This window comes from Dermacentor albipictus, chromosome 1 (assembly GCF_038994185.2).
Source record: "Dermacentor albipictus isolate Rhodes 1998 colony chromosome 1, USDA_Dalb.pri_finalv2, whole genome shotgun sequence".
Lineage (NCBI taxonomy): Eukaryota > Metazoa > Arthropoda > Arachnida > Ixodida > Ixodidae > Dermacentor > Dermacentor albipictus.
The window spans coordinates 158636958-158658508 of NC_091821.1; the positions used below are offsets into that span (position 1 = coordinate 158636958).

The window sequence follows — 21551 nt, forward strand, 5'->3', positions numbered from 1 at the left end:
AAGGAGTCATTACACAATCTTGTGCGACAATATGGCAGACCCACCTTGAAGCAATCATTGGTCCTTGAATATATGTAGTGAGTTGGATGAAACAGGACGTCCTTCAAATCGTTATAATAATAGATTTTGTTAAAATGATTAAGGTGAGATGATTTTCAATGCAATGGAAGGTCAGGCAAGCTTATGGTTTTCTTCATAACTGTGACACTGCAATGACACGAATAATTCGATAAGATGAAATGTGCTACGCGATTCTGAATTGCTTCAAGAGTTTGAATGAGTGCAGTCTGAGTAGGATCCCACATGGCACATACGTACTCTAATTTAGAACGTACCACGGTTTTGTAAAGTGTTAACTTCCGGGCAATGGGGTATCAAAAAAGTTTTGACACAGATAACCAAACATGCGATTCGTGTTGTTAGTTACATATTTGACGTGCTCATTCCATGAAAGATTACAGGAAATGTGAACACAAAAGTATTTATAACTGTAAACAGATGGCAATGAAATATTATTGAGAGAGTAAGTACATGGACAATAATTAGTAGTGTGGTGAGAAACTTGCATGCTTTTACATTTAGTTGTATTAAGTGTCATGAGTTATTTACTGCACGATTCAAATACCCTATCTAGATTGCACTGAAGGTTGCACTGAAGTCCAGGAAGAAAGGAAAGCAGGAAGATCATCAATATAAATCAAGAAAAGCAGAGTGTCCAAAACGGCCCTTGCGGGACCACCAGATGTTACGGCAGAATTAGGTGAACAACAGTCATTAGCTGTCACATACTGACTACGGTTAGAGAGAAATTACTTAATCCATGCAGGTACACAGGAATCTATGTTAAGTTGATTAAGCTTGAAGATAAGCAGACTGTGTGAGACGGAGTCCGATGCTTTAGCAAAATCCAAATATAAGCAATCAGCATCAAAGCCATAATCTGCATTACTAAATAAGTCATCAGTAAAACATATCAATTGTATTTTGCACGGAACTGTTTTATGGAATCCATGCTGATAAATACTGAAGCGATTGGACTCAAGGAATTGAATGAGGTGTGAGTATATAATATGTTCTAAGATTTTTACTAGAATGGATGTTAATGATATGGAACGGTAATTACTGGGAGAATGTACATCACTAAATTTATGCACAGGGACCACCTTCCCTATCTTTCTATCAGAGGGCAGTGTAGATATCTGTAATGACCCTTCTAAAAGCTTTGACAATACCAATGAAGAATAAACTTGTGTACATTTCAGTGTTTTTGATTAGATACAATCTGGACCAGCCGATGAAGACACTTTTAAATTGACAATCAGCCTTTCGACATCAACTGCATCAATAGCGAAGGGATCCATTGGTAAGATGTTGGTTGTTGGTATATGCGGAAATACTGTGGAGGTCCTCTTATGAAAATGAGTAACGAACACATTGTTCATGACATTGCAGCATTCGCTTTGCACTACTGGAACATTAGATTAGATTGAGTGCGTGTCCTTTTAGTACCGTTAAAAATGCTAGGAAATTTATGGAGGTTAGAATGCAGCAACAAAGGAAGAGTTTTATCAAAGAATTCCTTCTTGGCTTTTGAAAGCACAGTACAGAATTCTCGACTGAATTTTTTATAGCAAGACCAGCGATCTGTTCTGGCTGCTAATTTTTCATATGTGCGAAATATCCGCTTCTTTTTCTTGCGCATGCATTTTAACATGCTATTAAACTATGAAGAGTGAGGAGTCTATGAAACTTTTCTTTTAGGTACAAAACGATGAATCAGAGACAAGGGTTTGTTTTTATAAAGCAACCGATTGTCCTCAACTGATCGCTGCTCAACACCGGTAAAGAACCGATCAACAAAGGCCTGCAATTCCCTATTCATTCCAGTAACGTCTGCTTTACTGTAGTCTTGGATGACCCCGTTCTTTTTCTTGTTGGAAACCCCTGCCCGTAGAGTGAAGTGAATTACAGAGTGGTCGTTAATTGCGGTGAATGAGTTAAGCAGCAAGCTAGGTCTGATGCAGTGGTAAGTATTAAGTCTAGAATATTAGTGGAAGTGGGAGTTATGCGAGTGGGAAAGTGAACGAGCTGAGTTAAGTTGAAGTCCTGACAAAAAGTTAAAAATTTTGCTTTCAGCCGAGTTGTGTTTTAAGGAAACTGGGTCTCTTTCCCACCTGATGTCTGGAAAACTGAAGTTGCCAAGCATGAAGAGGGGCAATTTTGGGTCATTACAGGAGGACAGTGAAGCACTTGGTGGCCGATAACAGACACAGAAAATTATTTCGCGAGAATCCATGAGCACGTACACGCACGAGCTGAAGTGAGGATGGTGGTGGAATGCAAAAATACATGGCACACAAGCATTTTTGCATTCAACCACCATCTAAACGCAGCCAGGCTAAAACCCGCAACCAACGCATACGATGGTCTTCATAGGGCATGTAGGAAGAAGTGAACTGAGGACAGGCCCTGATGTCATGTTCTATGAAGCATCCAAGTACCTTTAACATATAGGGTACCTTTTCTTCCTCCTCTCTGCTTGCTTTTTCCATCCTACGAGAGTTGAGCGCACCTCCTCCCCGCTAACTAAGGCCATGCCAGGTGGAAAGGATAAGCGCCCATAGCAACCGTTGCCATTCAACACATGAATCAGGAGAGCGAAACCTAAAGAGCGACTTCTGCCATACATTTTACAATGCCCCTAGGATTGTAGGAACATCTCAGTTTATTCTTTAATTACAAATCAGACTACAGGGTTATCCCCAGGAAACACACAGCCTATGAGGCACACTATGAGGGCTGTGAGTGGATCAGGGCTACATAATAATTTCAATAATGATATGTGGAGTTTTGGGGCACAAGGGCCCTAAATTTCAATAACAAGCTTTTTGGCATCCACCCAAATCAATCAATCAATCAATCAAGTTTTATTTTCGCCGCAGACAATACATTGTTACTGCAAAAATAGGGGGCCAGAGAAAAAAGCTGTATCTGTGCAGCTTGACTAAGCTCTAGCCACCCGTACAGCAGCAGTGACACGACGATTTGTTATCTGGATTCAGTTATATAAACATATCAGCAAATAAAGAAACAATCAGACAATCCCATCACAAATGACAATTACAAGAACAATTAGAAGCATAAGCAGTTTCAATACAGTCAAACAAACAGGTCAAATAAGGTTTTGTTAGTAAAGGCCAGAACGCCCACACTTTTCCAGTCTAGCTCATTAAGTATAGTTTTAGGGCGTAGTCAAGTTTTTCTTTCCTATAATGGGGGCGCGGAAAGGGTAGGAAATTGTATTTTTCCTAAGATTTGATAATTCTTGGAATAGTTTCACCCTACCTAATGTGGCGTTTTTATAGGTTCTTAATAATTTGTATTTGTATATATTGTGGATTTTTAGAATTTTATGTTTGTGAAAGAGTGGTTCTGTGTGTTCTAATAATGAGGAATTTTCTATTGATCTAAGTGCCTTTTTCTGAATAAGGAAGAGTTTCTGCAAGTTCGATGCTGTCGTGTTTCCTCATATTAGCATGCAGTAATGTAAGTGAGAGTGAAAGAGTGCAAAATATAACATCTTCTTAATGCTGATTGGAAAAGTGTGATGGTTCTGGCTTAATACACCGGCGGCTCGACTTAATTTTGGTAATAAAGTTTTCAGATGTTCATTCCAAGACATGTTTTCTGAGAAAATGACACCTAGAATTTTAACAAACTTTTCTATTTTAATCTTGAATGGCCTGAGAGCAATACGGTTGTCTATATTTTCTCAATTCTAGCACAGAGCCACAAAGGAAACCCATATGGGTTTCTCAGAAAGAAAGCCTTGCAGTTGAAGAAAGATTCACTCTAGTACAGAACTCGAACCCCGGAGGAACAGCTACAATTCGGGTAGATGCCAATTTTTCCCTTACATGTACTTGCCTCCACCTTGTGGGCTTCCGCAGAAGTGATTTTCCATATTCATTATCCCAATGCCTCAAGCTGTCAATTAATTTGCCCTCGCTCTGCGATAACGGGTTTGAATCCTGGCACAGGACGAATTTTTCCTTAACTGCGAATTTTTTTTTCCTGAGAACATGGGTTTCCTTTGTAGCTTCGTGCAGCATTTGGGTGGATGACAATTTTCCCTTTCAAGACCCCTCCTCCACCTTGCGGGATTCCGCAGAACTGATTTGCCATATGAGTAGTTTTGCATTCCACCTCCATAGGAACGCAGCCATTGTGGCCAGGAATCACACCCATGGCCTCGTGCCCTGCAGAAGAATGACAACCACTGAGCCACAGCAGCGAATATTTCTTTCCCCCCCCTACCCCTTTCTTTGGCTACCTCATTTGTCATCGCTGGCAGATAACCATGGAGTTGGAGGAGTTATAGCATATCATTCACCGGTAGCGCAAAGTTCAAAGGTTGCAGGCATGAACATCGCACCACACACAAGGTTGCACAATAAAGAAAAAGTGTGAAAAAGTCTTCGTACATAATGCACAAGGACCAAGTGCAGTGCGCAGCAGCGGACACCACATATGGAAAGTGGCATACGTCGCATGAATGAGCTCACACAGGGAAAACGCATATTGGGACAAGTTGCAGTATGCCAGGATACAAATTAAGTGGACACTAATGCTTAGTCAATAGACGCTTTAACTTTAGCATGTTTAGTGTAATAGCAAGATCGAAATGAGCCGTTTCAACGACAGAGTATTATGGATAAGCTTGCAGAGTTTTCGAGATCACTTTTCATTTCGAATGCATAGAGGCCTAACGAGAGAAATTTTTGAGAATACAGCGCCACCTATTGGCAAAGTTGAGAGCTGGCCGCGATGACATAAGGCCTCTGAGATCAGGCAATCTTGAAGGCCAGGGATGGCAGGCTTGTGCCGATTTCACCAAGGATTGGCAGACATGGAAAGTACAAATACAGTTAAACCTCGATATAATGAACTTCAATATAACGAAATTCTCAATGCAATGAAGTATTTAACTTCTTATAACTTCTTGTCCCTAGAACATCGTGCATTTAGAACCTCAATATAGCAAAGTGTTTTATACACGATTTCAATGTAACGAAATTTCACTACCGTCGCAGAGGAATACCGAGGCAACAAAGGGAACCTTCCACGGATGCAGATGGACAAGTGGTTAAACTACGAATGGCTGATTATGAAGGCACCTCTCAAATCGCCCATGACCAAGAGCAACCAATGAAGTGAAGCAGTCGTGTTCCATATAAAGTGCCATAAGATCCCATCATGCCCCACAGGCTGTATGCTTTGGGTGCGAATAAAAGCATGCAAGGGCGAACAAAAAAGGATGGTGGCTTGATGAGCATCATCTTCCCACACGAGCAAGGGGAAAGAAGAGCAAGCTCGCAATAGCATGAAAGGGGGGGGGGGGCAGCTTGGAGTGCGTCTCCTTTTCTAGCACGGCTGACCGCATGCACAGACCTTATGCCCAGTTTTAGAGGTAATCTGCTGCGTGTGCAATGATGCCGAGAAGGTGTGGCATTATGTGCGCTGACTTCCTGCACGTATAGTACTGGAAGTTGCATAATCTTGAGTTTTGGAGATGCGTTGAAGTGAACGGCAGATGAAACATTCGCTCCCCACTGCTGGTGCTTTTCATGATAACGTCATCCCATTGCCGGTGATACTACCAGCATGCTATCAGCTGCGGGCGTGGAATGTACGCAAAAGTGTGGCTGGCTTCACTTCATACTACTGATGTGAAGATATTGTCAACACGGCCTGAAACCATATCTTACTTTGCCGACTCTCAAATTCAACAAAATGAAGTTTTTCCTGATTCAAATGTGCTTTTCTGAACACCCAGTAATTTGAAAACATTTTCGCTCCCTTGTGTAAGAAAAGTCTATCGGTGACTGTACTTATCTGCACAAAATGTTGAATTCTAATGTAAAGAAATTTAGATATAACGAAGCAAACTGCCGATTTTACTGACTTCATTATATTGGGGTTTAACTGTACAATGGGCTCCCGGCTGTCATTGTGCTGCCTCCCCCACTTTTCTGATGTACACACAAAGCTTGGTGAACAGACAAAATCACTTATGTGCACTAAGCATGCAAAATTTGAAGCATAATTGAATAGCCTCCAGTACGTAAACTACCCTATTACACTATACTAAAACTCGATTTCTGCGAAGTTGTTTGCGGAACAGTAACATTATTTTTCTTAACCCTGCTATTATGCTAATGTTAGCTAAAGCTGTCTAAATGAACCTTCTTCCAAGAGACCATCAACTGCAGAAGCAACAAATGAACTAAAGAGGAGCCAATGGACAACATGATACACTTCATGCAATATGCTGATACCACATGGAAGGAATGACCACGGACGACAAGTTGTGCACATTTGTAACGTCAAGGCAGAATATTCTCACATGCGTGATGATAGCAAACTTGATCGCATCTCGTTGTGGATTGATGGCCATGTACTCCACAAGCTCCTGGAAGAGAATAAAATTTGCTTCTATGAGAAAAGAAATGTGGCAATGTGATACAAAAGTAGGTCCTTCATTTATTTTGATATACAGTGAAAGCTTGTTAATTCGAACTTCAATAATTCGAATTTATGGATAATTCGAACTGTATGATTTGGTCCGGCCAAGCTCCACAGAAGTCTATGTATAAAAAAGTCCGTTAATTCGAACGCGAGAAGGTTCCCTCACGGATAATTCGAACTACGCTCACCTGGCACACGGCCAGAGAAAAGCGCCTACTGCCTACACACAAGGCTGTATTGCCTCCGAAACGGAGAGAACGGCAAGAGAAGGCAAAATCGGAAAAAAATCTAACCGACGCGGAGTCAGCCAGAAGGCAGTGGCGGCTGCCACCTCTCCGTTCTACGTAACGTCCAAGACTTCTTGCCCGTTGCGAATCTCGGAGGCTTTGCAAATCTTGTACAGCTGCTAATGTTGTACGGAGATGGCACGGCAAGCGCCAAAACACAGCGAATCAAGTACGTCGCAGCTGCGCTTGCAATCGAGAACCAACGAATCAGGGCCTTCGCCACCTTCACATGTTCAGCGTCTTTGTCTCGGCAGTCTTCATCGGTTGTGCACCTCTGTTTTCAGCTTAGGAGGTATCGGCCGTCGCGAATAATTGTGATAGTGTTAAGCCTCGGCTAACGTTCGTTTCGGTGGACATCGGTGGTGTGGCACAGTCGGACCCAGAGCTTCGACTTGAAAATGGCGTGTGCCCGCAGCACACGCCATCACTTTCTGACACGCCAAATTTCTCGCATGCCCTACTGCTTCCAAATCGCAGTGTACTGTTGCTCTCCTTCACTTTCGTTAGTTCGAACTTTCGTTAATTCGAACTGAAGCGGCTTCCCCTTGCGGTTCGAATTAACGAGCTTTTACTGTACACAGCCTCACAATATACGTAATTTGGTTTGAGGAGACAAGTAGAGGTGGGTGAATATCAACTTTTTCGAATAAGGATCGAATACAAACAGTAAGCATCAAAGTTCGAATAGAATATTCAAGCATAAATGCATATATTTACAGCAGGAATACTTATTTCAGTATAATGATATACCACTCCTGTACTGACTAGTGCAAGAAAGACAGCTATAAGGTACAAAGAATCAGTTTTAAACATAAGATCACTACATGTCATTAAAAACAACTGCATGAATAGCCTTTAACAACTTTAGAGCTTGGTTACGAACAAGCTTTACAAAAAAGAATGCTGTATGACCATCTTTCCAAAAATTTTAAATGGTTTTTGAAAAAAAATAGAAGTAGAAAAATGAAGAAAAGAAGGGTCCTGAAAGATGTATACACTGCAGACACACGTAAAAAGGCTGGTTGCAAGGAAAAGATCACAGGTCATTTAGTTATTTGATTGATTAATTAATTAATTAATGATACTCTGGTCCTGTTTCTAGGACTTTCGCAGAATGGATACAAAGTGAAATTGAAAAATCTAAGCGCAAAATACAGTGGTACATAACATAGGTCATTCGCTATGTGTCAAGGCAAACAGTAACTGAACCACACACAGTAAATCACTCGCTACATAAACATAGATGCGACTCAAACAATGGCAGTGAGCATTGCGTTACAACGTCATCAGTAAGATTATTTCATTCAACAATAGTTCTAGGAAAAGAAAATTTGAAGCAATTCTTTTTAGTTAACGGTGTTATTGTCTGTGAGTGTCGGTGATGTGTAGCATAACCAGAAGAAAAAGTGATAAAGCGCAATGTATCAATGTTGTAGTGCCCTTTTATTAGCTGAAATAAAAATAAAAGGTTGCAGTACAAAAGATAAAACTGCTACATGCCTGCCGAAAATACGAAATGACTCGCAACAAGAAAAAGTCGGATGCCATGTATAGCTCCACTGAGAAACCGAAAACAAAGCTTGCATTACTAATTTTGTTGCTGCATCACTCTGGAAACTTGTCATTCACTCCTGATAATTTGCAACACTTTGTTTAGCAAACAAGGAGCGCCAACCAGACTATCATTCGGTTGTTGCAAAATATCTGCTTTCGAACATTTCGAAATACCGAATATTTAGTGTGTGGTATATGATCCATATTTGCCCACACCGAATTACAAGTAATTAATGTTACTTTCAAGAATAAAGAGACACAGACAAAAAAACCTTCATCTAAAACAGTCAAACCTCAATATAAGGTAATGAGTTACAAAAAACTAATGGCATAACGAATTCATACAAATTTCTAAAATTTCATTTTAATGGAGCCAAAATTTTTTTAAAATGAATATGAGGAACTTTTCTGACCTCAAAATAAATATTTAGTGATAATTTTGCACTGATTAGGCTGAAATCTAGCAGTGCGCGATGCTGCTTGTGGAATCGGCACTGGAAAACTCCAACGAGCAGTTTGCTACCTGGCAACATGATCAAAATGGCTGTGCTCCTTAGTTGGTGGTTACAAATGCACTTTACCCATTGCCGCCTAGCAATGAGCTCTGCAGGTGCCATCACCTCGCACACTTTCCAGCACTCTGGTGCACACGTCACGCTAAGCCTTAATCGGACAAGCATGTCGCTGGTGGTATGAAGACAAATGTGGGTCACGCTGAACCATCTAACAGTGGCCACAATAATTTGCTACACATGTGCAGCCAAGTAACCGTATTTTGAACAATTTATTGAATTATTCTCATTGGTCTTAGCGCGTCCCGTGCAACTTATACCACAGTTTAAAAATGTATCAATTTACCACTGTGGTACAGTGATGAAACTGAGGTTATATTTTTGGCTACAGTTTGAAGCAAACCAGACTATTTTTTTGTACTCTGGCCAATTAAAGAAGATTTGGATAAAAACATTACACCAATTTAGAAAATATTGCACCAAACTGCAATAAGAAAGTTGCAGAGCACCCTAAAAAAATCTGATCCAGCTGCTTGCTTGGAGACATCACCACCTCACTGCCACTGCTGCCAGCACAGAACCCGTACATGCTTAATTTTCAACTTAATCTCCGTTGACCAAGGCTGATAGCACTGAAAGAGTGTGACAGACTGACTGCCAATGGGTTCAGTGTTCAGCTTCAACAAAACGGAGATTCTTCCAAAGTGCTTCTTCTGCATACAGCTGTGATATGCCAGCAAATAAAACTTGTCATGTTTGGCATGGATCCCATTAAAATAATGTAGCTGTGGGCCTAGCAGCCAAATGGTACTCCAAGGTATGAAAAGGAAACACAAATTATCCTCTATAAGAAATGCAGGTAGTTCCACCATTTCAACACCAATACAAATTCTGTCCAGAAAATGAAACTATTATGAAAAAAATCAAACTAACTACATGTTAATACTTGAGTGACTCGGTACACATTCATTATGAATTGAAGGCAGTGAAACAGACTAAGGCAAAGGAAGACGACACCACAAGCACTTACTGGCAACTAAACATTTTGATTTTACGTACGCTCGGCTATCTTAAACGCAACCTTCGTGATGCTCCTGTCCTCACCAGACAAATCGCTTATCAGACTTTTGTAAGGTCACAACTGGAATTCGCAGCCCCTATCTGGTCACCTCGCCAAGCTTACCTAATCGCATCTCTCGAATCGATCCAAAACCGCGCCGCCCGCTTCATTGTCAGAGACTATCACCGCGACTCTAGCGTGACTAGCATTAAGTCATCTTTATCTCTCTCATCTTTTGAATCACGAAGAACCATAGCATTGCTTTGTCTATTTCACAAGATAATCCATAGCACGCACCCGTCCACTCTGCCGCTCACTCGTCCATCTCGTACATCTCGGCGTTTACATAATCATCTCAGTTTCCAGCGTATCTTTGGCCGAACAAATGCTTTCAATTCTTCCGCGTTACCACGTGCCATTCAACATTGGAATAACCTACCAAATGACATAGTTGACATTCTTGACCCAGTATCCTTCAAAGCACGCTTATGCATATTATTTCCATAATTCGTCACAACTAAACCATACCGCGCACCTAAGCAAATACTTGTTGCGAAGTTGTATAGGTTTTTCTTTTTGTTTTGTTTGAATGTTTGTTTTAATTGCTTTAACACTATTACAGACTTGTTCTTCCACCTTCACCTCCTACCATTTGTATAATCTCTTGGTACCTTTTTGTTACTTCACACAGTCGTTTGTTTCATTTATCCCGTTATTTATATTGTTAGATATTTGTTCTTTCATGTTTACTCGCTAACAATGTATAATTTCTTTTTACTCCTTTTTTTGGTAATTCCCTGTATCCTCCCCTCACGCAATACTCCTTCGGGAGCCTGTGAGGTAAATGAATAAATAAATAAATAAATAAATTTTGAAGAGAGCACATATTATTCAAAGGGCACTAAACACTTTTTCAACCTGGCAAGAAAATGTTCATAATCTATAAATAATGCTGCTGTAAACATGTCATCCAAATACAGTAGAACATCATCCATACATTCTTTGAAGAAAAAACGTGCGGGAAAGCGTATTAACCAGGAAAATGCACGAACCGAAGTAACAAAAAAAATTTGACAGACTCCTTGGTAGCTGACATCTGTGTAAGGCAAAGCATTGCGCGAGTTGTTGCGGCGTGAGACACCGACACGCGTCGAACGGGTGGGTTTCCGGCAGCCTGATATGTGTTTCGTTATTTCCTTATTGCGTAGTATTTTACGGCGGCAAAGGGAAACCGAAACAAAATCGAGCTGGTGGGCGACACCGGATGTCACCGGAGTGAAACGTGACGCTCCCATCACGCTGCCTGCAGCGGGGAATGGCGGTGCGTATTGGTTATTGCCTACTAAAAGCGTGTAGTATGCTTTTAACAGCACTACACCTCACGCGTTGTTAAGAAAAAGAAAGAAAGAAAGAACGAAGGAAGGAAGAAGCAGAAGTAGAAGATAGGTGAAGATGCTTATTGCAATAGGGTTGACGGCGATAGCTATGAATGCGGCGTGCGACGACCCAGAATAAGATTCGCTGACACCGGAATAAGAAACTGAGTGCGCGCCAGCGCTTTCACGCGAGACAGGCTGACGAGTATTGAAAGGAAGCTGAGCGATGGATGGCTACTATTCGCAATTGCGCACGCCTCGCGCCTTTTATTGTTTATATGATATCTAGCGGCTGGAAAACGTATCATACGATTGCAGTCTGCAGCAGGCAACGCGCCGCGTTTGGGTTATTGCCAATTAAAAGCGTGCAGTATGCTTCCAAAGGCACCAGATGCTGTGAAACAGACAGGTGAAGATGCTTATCGCAGGCGACAACTGTGAATGTCATCATCATCATCATCAGCCTGGTTACGCCCACTGCAGGGCAAAGGCCTCTCCCATATTTCTCCAACAACCCCGGTCATGTACTAATTGTGGCCATGCCGTCCCTGCAAACTTCTTAATCTCATCCGCCCACCTAACTTTCTGCCGCCCCCTGCTACGCTTTCCTTCCCTTGGGATCCAGTCCGTAACCCTTAATGACCATCGGTTATCTTCCCCCCTCATTACATGTCCTGCCCATGCCCATTTCTTTTTCTTGATTTCAACTAAGATGTCATTGACTTGCGTTTGTTCCCTGACCCAATCTGCTCTTTTCTTTTCCCTTAACGTTACACCTATCATTCTTCTTTCCATAGCTCGTTGCATCGTCCTCAATTTGGGTAGAACTCTTTTCGTAAGCCTCCAGGTTTCTGCCCCGTAGGTGAGTACTGGTAAGACACAGCTATTATATACTTTTCTCTTGAGGGATAATGGCAACCTGCTGTTCATGATCTGAGAATGCCTGCCAAACGCACCCCAGCCCATTCTTATTCTCCTGATTATTTCCGTCTCATGATCCGGATCTGCCGTCACTACCTGCCCCAAGTAGGTGTATTCCCTTACGACTTCCAGTGCCTCGCTGCCTATTGTAAATTGCTGTTCTCTTCCGAGACTGTTAAACATTACTTTAGTTTTCTGCAGATTAATTTTTAGACCCACTCTTCTGCTTTGCCTCTCCAGGTCAGTGAGCATGCATTGCAATTGGTCCCCTGAGTTACTAAGCAAGGCAATATCATCAGCAAATCGCAAGTTACTAAGGTATTCTTCATTAACTTTTATCCCCAATTCTTCCCAATCCAGGTCTCTAAATACCTCCTGTAAACATGCTGTGAATAGCATTGGAGAGATCGTATCTCCCTGCCTGACGCCTTTCTTTATTGGGATTTTGTTGCTTGATTTATGGAGGACTACGGTGGCTGTGGAGCCGCTATAGATATCTTTCAGTATTTTCACATACGGCTCGTCTACACCCTGATTCCGTAATGCCTCCATGACTGCTGAAGTTTCGAGCGAATCAAATGCTTTCTCGTAATCAATGAAAGCTATAAGGGTTGGTTATATTCCGCACACTTCTCTATCACCTGATTGATAGTGTGAATATGGTCTATTCTTGAGTAGCCTTTACGGAATCCTGCCTGGTCCTTTGGTTGACAGAAGTCTAAGGTGTTCCTGATTCTATTTGCGATTACCTTAGTAAATAGTTTGTAGGCAACGGAGAGTGAGCTGATCGGTCTATAATTTTTCAAGTCTTTGGCATCTCCTTTCTTATGAATTAATATTATGTTAGCGTTCTTCCAAGATTCCGGTACGATCGAGGTCATGAGGCATTGCGTATACAGGGTGGCCAGTTTCTCTAGAACAATCTGTCCACCATCCTTCAACAAATCTGCTGTTATCTTATCCTCCCCAGCTGCCTTCCCTCTTTGCATATCTCCCAAGGCTTTCTTTACTTCTTCCGGCGTTACCTTTGGGATTTCGAATTCCTCTAGATTATTTTCCTTTCCATTATCGTCGTGGGTGCCACTGGTACTGTATAAATCTCTATAGAACTCCTCAGCCACTTGAACTATCTCATCCATATTAGTAATGATATTGCCGGCTTTGTCTCCTAACGCATACATCTGATTCTTGCCAATTCCTAGTTTCTTCTTCACTGTTTTTAGGCTTCCTCCGTTCCTGAGAGCATGTTCAATTCTATCCATATTATACTTCCTTATGTCAGCTGTCTTACGCTTGTTTATTAACTTCGAAAGTTCTGCCAGTTCTATTCTAGCTGTAGGGTTAGAGGCTTTCATACATTGGCGTTTCTTGATCAGATCTTTCGTCTCCTGCGATAGTTTGCTGGTATCCTGCCTAATGGAGTTACCACCAACTTCCATTGCACACTCCTTAATGATGCCCACAAGATTGTCGTTCATTGTTTCAACACTAAGGTCCTCTTAATGAGTTAAAGCCGAATACCTGTTCTGTAGCTTGATCTGGAATTCTATTTTCCCTCTTACCGCTAACTCATTAATCGGCTTCTTATGTACTAGTTTCTTCCGTTCCCTCCTCAGGTCTAGGCTAATTCGAGTTCTTACCATCCTGTGGTCACTGCAGCGCACTTTGCCGAGCACGTCCACATCTTGTATGATGCCAGGGTTAGCGCAGAGTATGAAATCTATTTCATTTCTAGTCTCACCGTTCGGGCTCCTCCACGTCCACTTTCGGCTATCCTGCTTGCGGAAGAAGCTATTCATTATCCTCATATTATTCTGTTCCGCAAACTCTACTAATACCTCTCCGCTGCTATTCCTAGCGCCTATGCCATATTCCCCCACTGCCTTGTCTCCAGCCTGCTTCTTGCCTACCTTGGCATTAAAATCGCCCATTTGTATAGTGTATTTAGTTTTCACTCTACCCATCGCCGATTCCACGTCTTCATAGAAGCTTTCGACTTCCTGGTCATCATGACTGGATGTAGGGGCGTAGACTTGTACAATCTTCATTTTGTACCTCTTATTAAGTTTCACAACAAGACCTGCCACCCTCTCATTAATGCTATAGAATTCCTGTATGTTACCAGCTATATTCTTATTAGTCAGGAATCCGACTCCTAGTTCTCTTCTCTTCGCTAAGCCCCTGTAGCACAGGACGTGCCCGCTTTTCAGCACTGTATATGCTTCTTTTGGCCTCCTAACTTCACTGAGCCCTATTATATCCCATTTTGTGCCCTCTAATTCCTCCAATAGCACTGCCAGACTCGCCTCACTAGATAACGTTCTAGCGTTAAACGTTGCCAGGTTCATATTCCATTGGCGGCCTATCCGGAGCCAGTGATTCTTAGCACCCTCTGCTGCGTTGCAGGTCTGACCGCCGCCGTGGTCAGTTGCTTCGCAGCTGCTGGGGACTGAGGGCCGGGGTTTGATTGTTGTGTTCATATAGGAGGTTGTGGCCAAGTACTGCACCAGGGTGGCCAATCCTGCTTTGGTGAGGGAGTGCGTTACCGGTTCTGGTCACCGGGATCAGGCCACACTCCAGGCCTGTTTCTGCAATTTTATCAACACGCAGATTTTTTTTTTTTAATCCGGTGGATAATTGCCGGCACCGGGATTCGAACCACGGACCTCTTGCACGCGAGGCGGGTGTTCTGCCTCTATGCCACCGCTGCACTCATGAATGTGGAGTGTGAATGGAGTGTGTGTGGAGTGTGTGTGGAGTGTGAACTGTGAATGTGGAGTGCGACAACCCAGGAGGAGATTTGCCAGTACTGGAATATGAAGCTGAGCGTGCGCCAGCGTTCTCACGCGAGACGGGTGGGCGAGTATTGCAGGGAAGCTGTTGTGGCAGGCGGCTACAGCTCTCAATCGCACGTGCCTCGAAGACTACTAAAAGCGTGTAGTATGCTTCCAACAGCATTATGCCTCACGCATTCTCATGTCGCTCGCAATTACACTGCACTAGCATCAAAATTTTGTAATCAAATTACTCCCAGTAAGTGAAGAATTAAATTTTATCGCCGGCTTTGCTGTACGACAGTGCTGAGCAGTGATAATTAACCGAAAATGACGCCAGCTGTTCACTAATGAGCTTTGCTTTGAAGTCCGAGTCGTTTTATTCCACCAAAGTATTTCTGAAGGCCTGACGCATGTCTAGCATGTGGACCCGGCATTTTCAACCAGTTTCGAAGAGCATCGGTTTCGCTCCTCTCGTAAAATCCAGGCAAGAGGCGTTGCCGGTGTCACTGCGCAGTTATTGAAAATGGCTCCCACGGCGTCATCCCGTGCAGCTTGGTCGCGAGAAAAGCATCGTGCTCGAAACTAAGCTGCACTCACACTTCCATTTAGTGACGACGACTCGAGTTATGATTCCGAAGATGACAGAAAAGCATATTCAAGCTCTGACGGCGACAATGTTTTGAGTCAGCATGGGACATCCGTAACTGTTCACCGGTCAGTTTTCGTTACGGCCTTGAGCAGTCTCCTTCCTCATGCGCACTTATCTGCCAATCTTCTTGCATGACCTGAGTGCTCTCCTGATTATCTTCAGGGTGTATACTACGCTTGGTTATGATGTGCTGCCACCGGAAGCAAAGAAACTTCCATTCACGCCAAGATGGCCACCCGTAGCAAATCTCGACCCAGCACTGTGGATCAGCGCAAGACAGTTTGCAACGGCGTGGGATTTCTTCCTACTCTTCTCTGCAGAAGTGATAAAGACAACCTGCAAAATATGCAAACAGATTTGCTTGGATGTATAGTATTGTAGTTGCCCAGCTGCGCTGAGAGCGATTGGCCCTAAAAGAGATGCATGATTCTAGACGAACTGGTGAAGTGCGTTCCCTGGACTCCTCATCGGACCATCCTCAGAAGATGCGGAAAAGATGGAACTGCAAAATCTGTTATGAGGACCGCAAAAATAAACAAATACCAGACATTTTGTGGGGAAAATGCGGAATGCTCCTATGCTTCACAAAATCCAGCAACTGCTTCACCGCATGCCATGAGCGATGAACTGGTCTTAGTTTCTTTTTTTGTATCCGAAGAATGATGGTGTACTGAGCATTTATTTTTTCAGACGCTATTCCTTGGTTATTTATCTTTGAAATGTATATTCGGAATTTCCTTTGATATTAATGTTTTAGCAGATATCACTTTTTGATTGTTTTTATGAACTGGCAGCAAAAATGGTGCTTTCTAGAATTTTTATGTTTTACCTAAAAATCTTTTGTTTGGCAACGTGTGTTTTTGGAAAGAGAATTTCATTATGCACAACACGCTACCATTTCTACCATTTTCTCGCCGTAACGAAAGAGTTAAGGGCTCAAATTGCCACAGGCACGTTCGAAAAAGCTCTTAAGGCCTGCCAGTACACTTATTAGGCATGACGGTACTCCTATTGTGACAGGAGACGGGGGTGCACGTGTGTATAATTAAGGAATACATACTGTGCCCCGTAACAATTGCCCCTTCCTATGCCTGTTATGCTTCACTGCGTAACATTTTTATATTGAGGCAAAGCTAACTTTTGGAGAAGGGCAGTGCGCAATGCGCTGTGCTTTGCGAGCTTCGAAGCCAATCGCAAGGATTACAAAGGCGGAGTCAGTGCCATTGCTGACAACGGCGAATTCTTTCAATGAAAAACATGGCACCACACAGCAAGAAGCTAGTAAACGTAGAAGCAGCTAGGCCTAACGTTGTGCGGTGGTGGCTACGGCTACCAGCGGATCGGCATGTGAGAGCACTGGTTCGAGGCGGCGAGACAATCAAAATGGCAGCGGTGGTGGCTTTAATTCCATTTCAGACCGGCAGTCAGGGCAATATACATTGACTCTATGGAGTACGTGGTGGTGCCGCGAAGCCGTGCGAATTATTGGGCATGTCCGAAAAATCCGGCTTCTAGAAGGTCGGTCGATAACGAGACTGGCAATACCTTGTGCCGGTCAACAATGATTCGTTGCGATTCGTCTGTTACTGGAGCCAGCATTAGCACGACCTTCGTTCCCTTTCAATAAAAGTACAGCTAATTTTCCCTGATAGAAGCAAAAAATTCCCCCGAGTTTTCCCTGAGCATTTCCAGACTATTCTAATTCCTTGAGAATTCCCGGTTTTCCCGGTTGGTAGACACCCTGCACTCAAGTAGCCTCGAACCACGTGAAACTTAAGGTCAGACCACACGTACGCATGCCAGCACAAACTCACTCCTGGCCCCTCCTGGCTAGAAGCCTTGGCAGACATTGCTTTGTATTGAGTTATTGATAGCACTCTGAAATGAGCCATTTGTATGTGGCTACTATCCATCAGTCAGGCTGGTGCAGGACAATGCCAGTTCGCACCACATAGCACGGCCATGCTGGAGCGCACGAGCACGCACTCAGCCCTGTCATCAACGTAGGAAATGTTGCACAATACTCGCTATATGCACTACAGTTAGCCACTACAGTTGCATGTAGCTGCTTCTGTTATGTAGTGTAGATACTACGGCTGCCACAGGGTGCCGCAACAAGCTCACTCGCTGTTAGGATGCCTCAATTCGCTAAGGTGTCTCAGTTTGAACCGAGTCCAAGCTGCTGCAGGGAAAAAAGAAGGATAAGCAAATAACTCTTACTACAATACTTCACGAAATACACCTTCTGGAAATGCTTCACCACAGTTATTCCTTGCACAAACATATATAGGTATGTACATATTTTGCTTAATATGCTGGAAAAACATTTTGCACTTGCTCTTGGACTATTCTTCCACAATTTCGCACAAACGAGGGTTGCCGCTTGTTCCAAAAGAGCTGGTGATGCACGGCAACCCTCCCTAAGCAGCTGTTTTCTGCAGCTACCAGCAAGCAAGTTTATGCCAGTGCCATTGCAGCAGCAGCTTGCAACCCCTTAAATGAAAGCAACTTTACATTCCTGTCTGAACCCTTTGAGCGTCAGATACGTAAATATACAGTGTCGCAAGAAAGTCCCACATGATCGATACCATATATTTATGATGCCATCTGTACGTTTGAAAAACGTGCCAATTTTTCTACTCTTCAGGAGAGCACGTTGTTGGGCGAGTCGGTCGTACATACTTAAAGAAGGGATATCAATGTAAAAAGCCTCTGCGAGTTCATGTGCTACCTGGTTACGACTGCGCCTTAAGATTTTGGTTCTAGCCAGCAAAGGCTGGCATGCTTTATCAGGCGTAGCCAAAGGGCATGCGCCGCAATGTAAGGGCAAATTTGACCCTCTTTTTCGTTAACCATAGAAAGCTTATGTTCCCTTAGTCGTTCATTTATACAACAGCCTGTCTGGCCAATGTAAACTTTCCCACATGTCAGGGGAATTTCATACACAGCCCCGACACAGCCAAGCAAGTGCTTCTACCCTGTGTGAATACAATATATATTTTTTTCTTCGTAGTCCCTTGGTTTTAATTGCATGGGTTGTTTACACCGGCACGTCAGCTACAGCTTGTGCATCTGCACATGCGTGGGCGTGCAGAGGTTAGTTTTGGTTATGTCTGGTAGGTTGCTTTCATTTTTTGTGCTTGCAAAAACTCATGTCTGTTGGGATTCTAATCTCTGAAAGGGTCACCACTAGGTGGTCACTCATTTATTGCTCACAGGGCTGCCCTTACATCTGTTCACAGATGGGCACTGATACATATATACAAACAATGCAGCCATATGCAAATGATGATGCCATGCCAGCATTTCTTTTCATGAGACTCCCGAAAACTGATTGCCCTTCATTGACGATGGGATGAAGGATTACTTGGCGATTCCACGAGAGATCAAACACGCATGTCTGCTTGATATTTTTGTTTTGTCTGGTTTCTTTTATATGTCACGTAGGAATATTCAAACTGCACGAAACCGAAAATTTTATTCCGAAAAGCGTTCCCAGCAAACAAAGAAAAAAATATTTGAAGGTGGAAGTGCGAGCGTTTTCCTATTGTTTACCACAATATCCTTCGATTTTACTGTCAAATTAAATGCCAATTAAAAGCATGTTCAAAAACATTTCTGCTCATTTTAATGTTTTTTTTATTATGTCCACAAACGAAAAAAATGTAAAAAAAAATTCCGAACATGGCCCAAATCAGAAAAATTTTGTAACTTTGATGCATCTTGGTGCGGGTTCTATTTGAAACAAAAACATGACAAAAGTGTCAAACAGAACATTCTCTTTGCAGCATTTATGCAAAATATTATCTTCCTACATAAAACACAAGAGAAAAAAATGGTTAAACAAGTTTTTCGAGAAGACTCACTTTCAAGAAATAAACTCCAGTTCCAATTTTTGAAAACATTTTTGGATGGAAGTCCGCCTATGTCAGGCAAAACGTGGGTACAATAATATGTTTCCTCATTTGCTTTATTCCCAAAATATAACGGGCCAAAGCGGCCCACTTTGAGCGTGCTGGCTTTAGTGCCGCGAAGACTCGTTCTGGTTTGGTAACATTTGCTCTCTTTTAAAAATAGAAAAAGCAATGGTTGCCACAAATAATAATAATAATAATAATAATAATAATAATAATAATAATAATAATAATAATAATCCTGTTTTGTGTCCACTGCAGGACGAAGGCCTCTCCCTGCGATCTCCAATTGAAAGGAGGATTACCTCGGTTTTTCGTTGTGGCAAGAAGAGAGAATGCTTTTTCTGCTTTCTTTACTGGCATGCAAGAGAGAACAAACTCAACACTTCTTGTGGTGCTCGAACAAACTTATTGTGTGTCCTTTGCAGTTAGTATTTAAAAGGGTTTAATCACCATCAGCTCGTTGGCAACAGTTCTCGCAACGGACAGCGCATGTCCACTTGACTGACTGTGGGCACACATCTATACATGCCATGACTCAATTCCCGGCACACGTGGCACTGACTTCCACTCCACTGACTTCTGCTGATGATGCTCCTCGATGGCTGCAGCAAGGACATGAAGCATCGCCACATTCTTGAGGTTGCCACTAAGTTGGGAGACCATCTCATGTGCCGACTGAATGGAGGCAGCGCTTCCAAAACTCGGGTTGTGCAGGGAAGCTTGGTGTTTAAGGAGTCCACCCACACCGTCACAGGCATTCTTCCCATGCCCGGTAGCGGAAAATATCCACCTCATGGACATATATTTGAAATGGCACAAATCATGCAGTTGATACCTATTCTTAAAATGGCTCGCTGCACCATCACTGACATACATTACGTGACAATAGACGGGTGCTTTTTCATCTAACGCTTGATGCACTCTGCCTAGGGTGTAGGAGGCGTGCACTGCGTTGTGATGCATGTCGTCACCTGACAGCAAAGCAGTGTGTTGCTTTCCTTGTCATGGTGACACAGGTGAAAATGGAGGTTTGTTTCTTGTGCCAATGGTACAACTGTGTTTCATTTGAGAGAAGGACAGTCCAGTTTTCCAAAAAAATCAAAATGCAGAACAATGCTTCCATGCTGCTCGTACTTCTTTGCCTCATGAATGGCAATGGCTTGAGTGCGGCGTAAGTATTCTTGAGAAGTCCATTTGGTCACCCATTTTCCGAGCTCTTTAACAAAAAGAGTTGGAGATAACATCTTCTTGATCACGTCACTGCTTTCCCAAAGAGCAAATGTGACCTTGTCCTCGTCGATCATTTCCAGACTGGCCAAAGTGAGGCTTTCACTCCATGGGCAGCACATGCATTCACCTAACATACAATCTGTGGTTTGTAGGGGTTGAGTACGGACTCCGGGATGAAACCCAAACTTGGGAGTATTTATTCTACATTATGTACAGGGAGGTGAGTGACAAGTAACATTCGTACAGTCATTACGGGCCGGCAGCAACTCGGACGCTGCGGCCCGCGGCAAGAAGTTCGAGAGAGGTGAATCAGGGAATCAGGGAATGTCCCAGAATGCTCAGGTCTCTCTGGAAGGCTTCTTATAAACCCTTCGAGCACTGTAAGTCACGTCATGTTTGACCAATGGGAGAGTCCGCTCCAATGACGCCACTTTCAGCCAATGGTAGGCGCCCGTGTCGCGGTGTCACACCTGGCGGCTCTCTGCGGTCTTGCCTCGCAGACTGGCAATGCACTTCTAACGAGGAGAAGGGGAGGGCTGCTCATGCTCCATTGTCCGAGGCCCACCTGCTAATCCCGGCGGCGCACGAACTTGTTGGCACGTGAACTTGTTGCCTTAAACTTGTTTGCTCGGCCGCTCCTCTGGAATGCGCTTTCCTGCTTCTGCATTCCTCAATTAGCTGTGCTGCAATCCGATGTGGTCTGGGGAACTCGAAGTAATCGCAGGAAACAGCTCCATATC

General features: G+C 43.1%; 1 protein-coding gene across 9 annotated transcripts in view; it reads right to left on the minus strand.

Annotated features, from left to right (window-relative positions):
• The window catches only part of Mvd (mevalonate diphosphate decarboxylase), a 121868-nt gene that overhangs the window by 37375 nt on the left and 62942 nt on the right, over positions 1–21551 (minus strand). For 7 of the 9 annotated variants that reach the window (XM_065442877.2, XM_065442885.2, XM_065442819.2 and 4 more), the window contains one exon: positions 6407–6472. In XM_065442877.2, coding sequence (XP_065298949.1) covers positions 6407–6472 — 66 coding nt within the window. Of the gene's footprint in view, positions 1–44; positions 208–2904; positions 4260–6406; positions 6473–21551 lie in introns of those variants that run through there. The other 2 variants (XR_010567133.2, XM_065442870.1) reach the window with 2 other exon arrangements.